The 11334-nt window shown below is 33.3% G+C and overlaps 2 protein-coding genes across 2 annotated transcripts; one reads left to right on the forward strand and one right to left on the reverse strand.

Annotated features, from left to right (window-relative positions):
• Nucleotides 1-848: 848 nt before the first annotated feature.
• On the reverse strand, nt 849-5090 carry LOC111447982 (GDSL esterase/lipase CPRD49-like). Its single transcript, XM_023087401.1, has 6 exons — nt 4725-5090; nt 3564-3641; nt 1878-2018; nt 1706-1782; nt 1467-1616; nt 849-1375 (listed from the first exon to the last, which is right to left on the reverse strand). The coding sequence occupies exons 1-6, from the start codon at nt 4863-4865 to the stop codon at nt 1162-1164; spliced, it is 801 nt and encodes a 266-aa protein (XP_022943169.1). The 5' UTR covers nt 4866-5090; the 3' UTR covers nt 849-1161.
• A 4229-nt stretch (nt 5091-9319) lies between these two features.
• On the forward strand, nt 9320-11269 carry LOC111447983. The gene is made up of 4 exons (XM_023087402.1): nt 9320-9817; nt 9919-10202; nt 10718-10850; nt 11027-11269. The coding sequence occupies exons 1-3, from the start codon at nt 9556-9558 to the stop codon at nt 10781-10783; spliced, it is 612 nt and encodes a 203-aa protein (XP_022943170.1). The 5' UTR covers nt 9320-9555; the 3' UTR covers nt 10784-10850; nt 11027-11269.
• The last annotated feature ends 65 nt before the right edge of the window (nt 11270-11334 follow it).

Below are 11334 nucleotides of genomic sequence, written 5' to 3' on the forward strand. Positions count from 1 at the left end.
AAGGGTGGGGCCTACCTTTTCCCCCCTTCCCTTCCACCAGTAACCTCTTTTATTTTCCACCATTTCGTTGACCTTTTATTAATATTATTATTTTTTTTTCATTTTTTAATTATGTTTATTTAATTTCAAAACATGAATACGAAACAAAATAGCAACTAAATTAAATAAATAAAAGGCAGAAAATAAAGTAAAAAGTATACACCATGTTTAAATCACAAACACTAATTAATTCCATGATAATCATTCATCAAAATATATTAGAAAATAAATATATTGAATTACCATTTTGACCCTTGACTTTAAATATTAAAAAATATTTACACGTCTTTCATGTTGTCTCATAGTCATCTATTTTATTTGGTAATAATTAAATATACTAAAAGTTAAACTAAATTAACAAAATTGTATCAGAAATGCATTTAATAATACTAATTTACATCCTCAGTGGGAATATTCTCTCATTTTTTGCTTTGGATTCAAGACAAATAAAAGAAAGGAAAGTCTTAAAATTTGATAATAAATGCAACAAAAAAAAAATTCCTAAACAAATCTGAGAAAAATGTCGTGATTTCAAAAGTCAAAATTATTCTTGTTTTATTTATAAAGTAAATGAGAAGAAAATAATTCAAACCTCTTACATTAAATATTTTTACTTAAGAATATTTACGTTCTCACGAAAATAATATTCTTAAACAATACTTTCAAAAAAAAAATATTGACTTGGAAGATTCCTGGTGTATTCTATAACTTTCACTCGACGTTAAAAACAAATTAGTCTCGAGATTTTCTTATGATCGTTGTTTTCAATGGGAGGTTTATACTTTAATTAAAAAGGAGTCTCCAACATATTGATATTATCGTTGAAATTTTTTTGGATTATAATGTCGTAGTCGGCAAATAAATTTCATATAATGGAGCTAATATGCGTAAAAATAGGTTTCTAACAAGTTTATGAAGATCTTATTGCTAATTTCTGGTTTCACATAGATCAAAATTTTTCTGCTGCTTGTTATTGCAACAATGAAAGATTAAGTACTGCACACTTCAAAATTCCTTCGTTCTTCAATGGAGTTCTTGCATGCCTGCCATTGCTGAGCTGAGCAAGTGATTTCTGTAAGACAGCTGCAATGGGCGGCAATGAAATGGATGTTGATGACAAAACTAGTCCCACATAGTGTCTCGGTGAATGACCCAATCGGACCCGTTGAGGGTTTTCGTGCCATCGGCTGTAACGAGATCGTAAGGCGAGTCTTCTGCAAATTCTGTCGGAAGGGACTTCCAGAATAGAGATGGCTTCCATTCAGCTTCCTTGAGGATTTTCATAACCTCTTCCACTACTACTTTGCTTCCTTCAGCTGACAAATGAATCCCATCTCTGCTAAATGGGGAAACATAATGTAAATAATTTCTCAATCAATCAGATTGAAGACGGATAAATTGCAATCTATCTTCGAATACGAACTTACGTGAAGCAAACGTTCATCCAATCGTCTCGTTGCTGGATGGCAGTAAAAAGATCAACCACTTTTATATCCATTTCTTGGCACAGTTTTATACAAGCTTGAGAATATGCTTTGCACAATTCATTTGTTCTCACCAGTTCACTCAGAAACTTGCTGCTTAATCATAATCATAACTGAACCATCTTAGAATAAGAACGTGAAGTAAGTAAACAAACGTTGGAGAAAAATGTACTTTTGGGCACCTGTGAGATTCACGAACTTTGGTTTCGTTCACGGGCGGGCAGGTTAGAAAGATAAGGCGTGTTTCATCTGAAAGGCTCTGGTTTTTGAGGATTTACATTAGAATATGCATCAACAATAGTTAACATAAGAAATAGTGGGCTGATGTTAATATCAAGCTTGTATTTGTAATACCTGGATATGAGTAGCAATTTTTCTCATGTTGTCGACGTATTCAGGAAGCGGTACATGAGGGCCAAGGCCCGAAGCATGGGGACCCATTGAATCATTACCACCAAAATAAACTATTACCAAAGAAGGCTGTACAGCAGCATCCTGAGATTATAAATAAATAAATGATATAGCAACAACAGTAAGAGCAAGGTCTTAAAATTGAACTATTGTATGATCGTTCCTCACTAATTGATATTGATTTCCTCAGCCTTCCACGAACTGTTTAAACTTTTGGATTGGATTGATTGGTGATTTAATACTACCGTCTCAGGATTACATAGACATAGACCAACCTCATACCGAGATAATTCAAATTCCATAACAAAAATTGAAAAGGAGGAATGAAGAAGGTATGTTTTAGTGAACTGAGGGCGTCAGAGCTAGGCCCTCAAATTGTCCTTCAGTTTGTACTCTCTTTGTTGATAAATGATATCAAGTTCCTCGTTCGCTTTTCTTGATATGGGTACTTGGAGTATCAATCCTACCAATTTTCTTACAACCATATGTGGTTTCAAACCATTCTCCCGTGAGATTAAAGTGTGTGTAAGTTGTCCAAATATTCATTTTTGAACAAGAAGCTGCCCCTTATATTTATGGTATCGACAATAAAGATAAAAGAAAAGAAAAGTTAGAATGCAATCAAAAGTAACATTAAAAAAAATCCAAATTGTAACAGCCCAATCCCACCGCTAGCAAATATTGTCCTCGTTGGACTTTTCCTTCTAGTTTTCCCCTCAAGGTTTTAAAACGCATCTATTAGGGAGAGGTTTCCACACTTTTTATAAAGAGTGTTTCGTTCCCCTTTCCAACCGAGGTGGGATCTCACAATCCAACCCTCAATTATTTGTAACAGCCCAAGCCCACCGCTAGCAGATATTATTCTCTTTGGGCTTCCCTTCCGAGCTTCCCTCCAAGGTTTTAAAAACGTCTGTGAAGGAGAGGTTTCCACACCCTTATAAACAATGTTTCGTTCCTCTCTCCAACCAATATAGGATCTCACAAGAATTCCTTTCATTCTCTATCCCCTTTTCTCGGGTATCCTTTGGAAAAAGAGAGCAAGGAAGATAGAGACCATTTCTTCAGTTTTATGGATAAGCCATACTTCTTCTGTTCTATGGGAGCTTTTGATGGAGAGAAAGGAATCTTCCAAAATAAAGGAATGAATTTTGACTTCTCTTGGAATGTAATCCCTTTACACTTTAGTTGGAGTCTCTTATCTCTTTATACTTCATTTACTTCATTTACAACTATATAATAACTTAAAAAGCCCCAATAATTAAAGATAAGTTATGACAGATACCATTCTATTGTTCTCTGATCACTAAAATGATTAAGAATTATAGAACTCATTATTCAAAATCTATCATATAAATAATAAATCCATATATTATGCACATGGTATCAAACTATATTTATTGTATTATAACTCTATATGTGCCAATGGTGTAATCATAATTCATATAATAGACACAATAAGATAACAAACTCAATTATTCTACATATTTTAATACTATATAGATCATAAGCACAATTTTTAGTAATTTTTACCAGAGGAAAATAGTCAAACAGTCATATAATTCTAGCATTCTTAAGAATATCTTGAGTATAAACAGACACTGACAAATTCCGAAGCATTTAACACAATACCTTTGGAAAAATCTGATCAAGAACCTGTATGGCACGCCGAGAGTTCCAACTTAAGTACCCTCGGAGAAGAATATCAGCCTGAAAGGGAAGGAGGCTCAAGATAAAATTGTCACAAAGCATACAATAATGCAGGTACAGAATTCAAAATCACAAACAGAGTAGCAGCAATTTGATTTCAGTCTGTAAACCTACAAGACAGAAAGCCTTTAGCACTACCATCAATTTCATGTTCATTCCCCATGTTAGATCATCCCACTTCTCTTTCTCGAGGCTAAGGATTTCTACCCATTCAAGGGGAATGCAACAGCCAAGCCCACCGTTTGTAGATACTGTCCTCTTTGTATCTTCGTCAGCCTCACAGTTTTAAAACGTGTCTACTAGAAAGAAGTCCTCTTTGTATCTTCGTCAGCCTCACAGTTTTAAAACGTGTCTACTAGAAAGAAGTTTTCATACCCATGTAAGGAATGTTTCGTTCCCCTCTCCAACCGGACGGTGTGGCAGAGAGGACGCTGAGTCCCAAAAGGTGTGGAAACGGAAGAAAACATTATAAGGGTGTGAAGCCTCACCCTAGTAGAAGGGTATTAAAACCGTAAGGCTGACGGCAATGCGTAACGGGCCAAAGCTAACAATATCTGCTAGCAGTGAGCTTGGACTGTTACAAATGATATCAAAGCCAGACATCGGGCGGTGTGCTAGCTAGGATGCTGGCACCCAAGGCTCGAACACATCTATTAGTCTCTAAGCTTGCACGCCATTCAACTACTTTCATACGACAACAGTATGATTCTACTCCATTTAGTTGCCAAAATAAGGTAAGATATTAAATCTTAGGTAGGTGAGAATCATGGCTCGAACACATTCAACTATGTGAAATAATAATGATGATGATAAAACAGAGAACAAATTCTATTTTCAGGCTTCACAGGAGAAGCATCGAAATCCTAAAGTAACAAAAGGGCTTCCATGTACAATCTCCCTTCATATCAGGCATTCAACAGATCACAGAGCAACAAAAGCAAAAAGAACAAATCAAATTCAACAGAGTCATCAAACTGGTGGTGGATTTCCCTTGTGGGCATTCTAAAAGTAGCACAAGAGCCTAAACATTCCAACAAAGCAAAACCAAAAGAAAAAATAGAGAGAAAAAGAAAGAAGGGTTACTTTGCGGGCATAAACATCGGCGAGAGTAGCACCCCAACCGCCATTGGAGAAGCTGAACTGAGTAATGGAAGATCCAAAAAGAACAAACTGAGGTCTGGAAGGTCCTACCATGTCTGTTGTCACTCGATCGAACGGAAACATCCAAAAAGAGGAAAGGAAAAAGAAGAAACAGAGGAGGCAACGCCGATTCTACTCCCTCTTACCCGGAGAAAGTTAAGGCGACGACTACGAGAGAGAGAGAAGACGGATCAAATTGAAAATGAAATTTGAAAATGGGTTGCAGCTGCTCCACAACATTCATTTCACACATTTTATAAACCGCTCATCTTGTTGCGCTCCGCCATATCTTACCTCCCACCGATTTCACTTTTTTTAATCTTTCCATAAAAATACTAAAATTTTCAGAGAGAGAAAAAAAAAAAGAAAAAAGAAGGTTGTTATTTTAGTTGAACAACTCTCACAATTTAGATCTCAAAATATTAGTGTATAACTTCAACAAGTTACATTAAAATTAGCTAGTCATTATGATGTGACATAAGAGAATAAATCAACTATTACATTACATTTAATTAACCTAGTACTAGTTTGATTAACAAATTAACCTAGTACGGCTCATCCCGTTACACAAACTCATTCATTCGATGTAAATACATTATTTGTTCATCTAACCAAACAAAACACAATTTCTATGTAACAACCTAAGCTAGTAAATATTGTCTGTTTTTTATTTATTACATATAATAGGAAGAGGTTTCCACACCTTGAATGTTTTGTTCTCCTACCTAATCGATGTGGGGTTTCACAATCCACTTATGGGGGTCAACGTCCTCGTCGACACACCCTTTGTTGTCTAGCTCTGATATCATTTGTAACCGTCTAAGCTTATTCTAATAAATATTGTAAAACATATCTACTGAATCGATATAAGATAATAATGATTTTTTGATTTTTTTTTGTGGTAAAAAGTGATGGAGATGTTTGGGGCAAGTTTCATGAGGCAAATATGGATGGGTCAAGGGTTTGACATGTCTTAAAACCACCATACCTATCTAAAATCAACCAACTAACTTATCATTAAATGAGGAGTCCTTATTTCCATTTGAAAATAAATATATATAATTTTGGTAGGGATTCGAACCTCTTACACACAATCAAGTACAAGAATTCACAGCCCAATGGAGCAGCAGAGGGTGGGCTTATAATTGGTACAACTTGGGCTCATTTTGTATTCAACTACCCATATATAGGCACATCTTTAGAACTCTTGTATTCAATCAAAACCCTAATTATGAAATATATAAATACTCGAGATAAGATCGATAAGTTTCGTTCCGTCTATCAATTTTATACGAATAGGAGAAAATAATTACGAAAGTTCTTCGTCTCGAACAAACAATGCAGTATATTTGATCAAGTTGTATATCATTGTTGATCATTCGATCCGAGCTTAGGATTTATTTGAACCTTATTATTAAAAAGAAAAACACCTAATTTTAAAAAACACTCAACGAGTATTCTTGAAATTAAGCAAAAGAAAAAAGAAAAAAAAAAAAGCTTACAAATGAAGAAGATACACGTAAAGATGTGAAAGGGAAAAGGAAGATGAATCTTTTGTGCGTGTGGCATGCGTGTGTGGGCCACATCATACAGTCACGTGTCTTCTGAGCTGAGGTATGCTTGGGGTTCGTGCTGTCAAGCCAAAGCCACGTGGATGTTTTTGTTCTTATAACGTCATGGGTGATTACATTTCCACGTGCCACGTGGTTATTGTATCCTCATGACACATGGCATTTTGTACAAGAGAAGCCATATCCAAATTAACTATTATCTATTTGAGGGTCATTTTATTTATTATTATTGTTGTTATTTTAGCAAAAAAGAAAAAAGAAAAAAAGTCAAAATATTAATAAATATATGATAATATAATAATATTGTTGTTAAAGATACATGGACCTTGAAATTCAAAACAAAAGAAAAATGGGGGCTATCATGTATTCTCGGTTCTTCATTGACTTCTCTAATTTGTCAACCCCCGCCAAATATTTATCACCTTAATTCCTTGTTTTTCTTTTCCATTTTTTTGCTCAATTTTAAAAGACAAACATAGAGATTTGTCCATAAAACTTGGAATTAAAATGTTCATCCAAATATCAATCCGAGCAGAGTTTAGTAAACAAGAAACAAAGTTTCAAGTGTTCAATAACTCGTTCTATTATATATTTTAGACTAATTTAATAAAAATATCCGTAAACTTAAACTCTAATAACGAGAACGAAATTGTTAATACCACGTTTTAAATATATTCATAAACTTCCAAAATACCTTTAAATATTTAAAACATTAATAAATAAATAAATATTAAAAGATGAATGTAGGAGAGAAACTTATATATATGCACAGTAAAATATATATATATATTATTATGCATAAAAGTTTATTAACTTCAGTTTTAAAATTTTATGAGTATTTATTTGTTAGTACGTGTAAATGTATTTTTTAAATTTTAAAAATTATGAAGGGTATTACTAATTTTTTTTTAACATTAAGGTATTTTTATTTTATTAAACTTTGAAAGTTATTTAGAAATATTTAACTATCTAAAATTATCGATAAAAATATTTTTTTAAAATTTAAAAGTATTATTGAAACATTTTTTTTAAAGTTTAAGTTAGGGAAAATGTTTAGAGTGTTTTTTTTATTAATTTAGCGGACATTAAATAAAGAATGATAAAATAATATATTTTTATTTACAGAAACTTATATTTCTAAAAATCCATCCAAATAAAAAAAAAATCAAATTAGTATCTATATTATGCTAAAATAGCTGATAGACAATTTGGTTTCCTTATTTATTGATTGATTAATGAATTGTCAATTATAATTAAATGTTACTTTAGTTAGGGGAAGATTAGTGGACTATCCCATCTTAGGTTTGGAATACAACAATAATGTTTATTAAATGACCTAAACCTACCCTTTGAAAATTTGCTCAAATTTATCATGTGGTGATTCGATAATCGATATACAACAAACTTAAACGTGTCACATAGTGTTTAAAGTAAGTTTTGAGGTCGAAATTTTCCTACAAATTAATCTTAAACTTTTACGTAACGTCATAATTTCGATTTTATCTAAAAATATATTAAGAGTAGTTGGTCAGGTTTTTTTCGATCTGTATTTATAGTAAATAATTAGAGGCATGTTTTATACTCATAATATCAGTGGTCAATTTTGACTCATATCGAGATGACGTCTACCTGTCTGGACGGGTGGAACATCCATTTTTTACTTTATTTGATCATTATTTGGTATAACATAATTTTGTTTGGAATAAAAAACAAGAAAAAAATGTTTTTTTCCTTTAAAATTCTAAAATCTAAAAAAAAAAAAATTGTGGGTTTTGATTATCTTGTTACGTACACAATCTTAATTCCTCAAGCTTTGTGACACACGCAATGATCTAACTTATTAAAAGATATATATATATATATATATTTAATTTCATAAAATCTAATTTTTTTAATAAAAAATTTAAATCCTTTCTGAATTTATTTTTATAATATTGATGCTGATTATGGAAATTCGATTAATTTAATAAAAATAAAAATAAAACGTGTCAGCTTTCCTTATGACGATACTAATTTTTTATTCGAGAAGAAATTAGCTAATTATTCACTTTAAAAAAACTTTTTTTTTATTAATTGATATTAAAAATGGTGAAATTTGTGAAATATTTTGAGACTAAGATCTCCATATATATTTTTTTAATTTCATGTAAATGGATTGGTTAAGATAAGAATAAACGGATCTTAATACCAAACCCAACCACTCTTTTAATCTAACAAATATTATTTCAGTAAATTTATATATAGTTTAATTAATTTAAAAGATTGTATTATTTTAAATCAAGATGTTAAAAAATAGAATGAAGTAGGTTTTAAATTTAAATTAAATTATGATTAATCCAGTCAGAAAAAGGGAATTAAAATTATATTACACTCCATATAATTACAATTCTCAATCACAAAAATTGATCCATGTGATCACATGGCTTAAAATCAAAATTTATGATTCTCTTAAAAGAGTAAATATATATATAAAATCATTCCATTTAAATTATTAATGTAATAAAATAGAGTGATAATTAAAACAGCAACGGTCATGTAATTACACTCTTCAAGTAACCTCATAAATATGGTAAGATTTCATAATTCATCTCCGGTGGACTCAGTTTCCATAAGATTTTTCTCTCCAACTGATGTGAGATCTCATAATTTACTCCCTTTGAGATCGAGCGTTCTCGGTGACACTCACTCTTTCTCTAATTGATATTGGACCTCCCAAATCCATTTCCTTCGGGCTCCATCGTCTTTATTGACATACCGCCTCTTATCTACACATTTCAGAACTGAGGATATTGTTCTCTTTGAACTTTTATTTTTAAGTTTTTCCTCCCCAGACGTAAAGAAAGATTTCCACACTTGAAAGACTTGAAAAATACCGAAAGGAGTAGAATGTGAGGGTAACGTTTTTAGGTATTGCCGTTAAGACGGGGAATTGGGCGCAACACAGAAAATAAAAGGAGTTCCCTTTGGACTGTGTAATGTTGAAGGTATTTGTGATGCCCACAATTTGAGTCAACAACTTCCCCCCCTCTCTCTCTAGTCCTCTTCTTTGATGAGCTTAAAAATGTCCAACTCCCCATTTTCCTTCACCCACCTTCGTTCTACATACCCACCACCACAACACCAAGAACAGGGCAAGCCAGAGCTCTAAAGAAACAGAGCAAAAACCCCCCAAGAACAGAGCAGAAGCAATCCAATTCGGACAAATGGGTTTCCTAAAGGAAGAGAAATCGAAGCGTTTATGGAGAGGAATCAAGACCCTTTTCGTCTTAATCACCATGTTGATTTCCCTTCTCCTTTTCTCTGCCCCTGTTCTTCTCGTTATTGCCGATGCCCTTCTCTCTGCTTCTCTTTACCCTTACTCTTTTTCCCTCAACTCCCTCCCATCCCATCTCAAAAACTACGATTTTCGATCCTCCCTTATCGATATCCCCCTGATTTCATTCGCCAGATCCGCCATCATTATTTGTAAGTTCTAATTAAGACACACCCATGTGGGTGGAATTGAGTTTGTTTGTTTGTTTCTTTCTGGGATTGCGTTTTGATTTAATTCCTCTGTTTGGGTGTAGGTGTTTATAGCTTTTGCGATGGACCCAGGCTCTCGCGAGGGCCGTATTTGGGGATCACGACGCTTTGTTCTGTGATTTCTTTGGTTTATGTTTCATTGAAGGCTTCGTTTGTGTTTGATGGAGACTTGTCGGATGTCCGTCGAGGAGGAGGGTATGCGAGAGGCATGGAGGTGGCTTTGTTTATGTGCTCTTTGGCTTTGGCTGTTGGACATGTCGCTGTGGCGTATAGAACGAGTTGCAGAGAGAGGAGGAAGCTCCTGGTTTACAAGATTGATATCGAAGCGGTAAGTGTTCGATGTTTTGCCTCTGAGAAACTTTGCTTCCAAATTCTTTTGAACTAATCTTTATTTATGACTATGTCAATGAATTATTGATATAAACTAATCTTTATTTATTCCATTATGATATTCTCTCCATGATTGATAATCTTTTTAATAAGAGAATTGATATGGGTTGGCAATTATATTCAATCGTAGTTGTCATATAGCTGTAATAGCATCAAGCACTTGATCATATGCCATGTGCTTCTAAGGCCACATTTTGGCATATCATAAGCCGAGCTTCCAAGGACTTGGGAGAATATTACTCAACATTCGTTATTCTTTCTAATTAGTGTCGACGAACTCCGTGTAGATTACATGGAAAAGATTCGAGAAATTGATTATTGTTAGAACAATGGACCTCTACATATTATAACATTGTGTTTTTTCGACTCTAGTTCATACGAGAATTGTGTTTATATGCCCCAGATCGTTACTACTTTTAACTGAACTAACTGTTTTCATTGTTTTTGTCTCAGGTTTCGGCTTGCAATAGTGGTTTTCCTAGGTACCAAAAGATTCTTCAAGAGGAAAGAGTGAAGTAAAAACACCATCTCGGGAGATCAAAACTTGTTTCCATCTAACTTGTTTCACCCCAGTCTTCGGGTTCAGGTGAGGTTATGAAAATTTTCAACACATTTTCTTTAACATCACTGCATTTACCAACAAAAACATTACAAAACAGAGTTATGTTAAACACGTTGAGAATAGAGAAAGTGCACACAAGTTTTTCATTCTCGAAGCATCTTATTTGGGATCTGATTTCAACTTGTTTCTTTGTGATACAGATTTTTAGGTAATGACTTGAAATCAGTGGTTTTGGAGATTTGGGAGGTGCAAAGCTTACTAACATCTTAATGTTGTCTGTAAATTTGTTGGTTGGGTCATACTGGTGATATAGAAACATAGGATAAATTTACCTCATATTTAAGCATCAAGTTTATGTGATGTAAAATGTATAGTTTGGATCGGAACAAATAAAAATGGTAAAGAACCTTGTGATCTTATTACGATGGTTCGTTCGGCTTCAATCCCCCTCTCGATTCTTTTGCCGACACACAATTTTCATGAAATTGAAAATATTTGTTTTTATTGT

Source organism: Cucurbita moschata, unplaced genomic scaffold (genome assembly GCF_002738365.1).
Source record: "Cucurbita moschata cultivar Rifu unplaced genomic scaffold, Cmos_1.0 Cmo_Scf00009, whole genome shotgun sequence".
NCBI classification, from domain to species: Eukaryota; Viridiplantae; Streptophyta; class Magnoliopsida; order Cucurbitales; family Cucurbitaceae; genus Cucurbita; species Cucurbita moschata.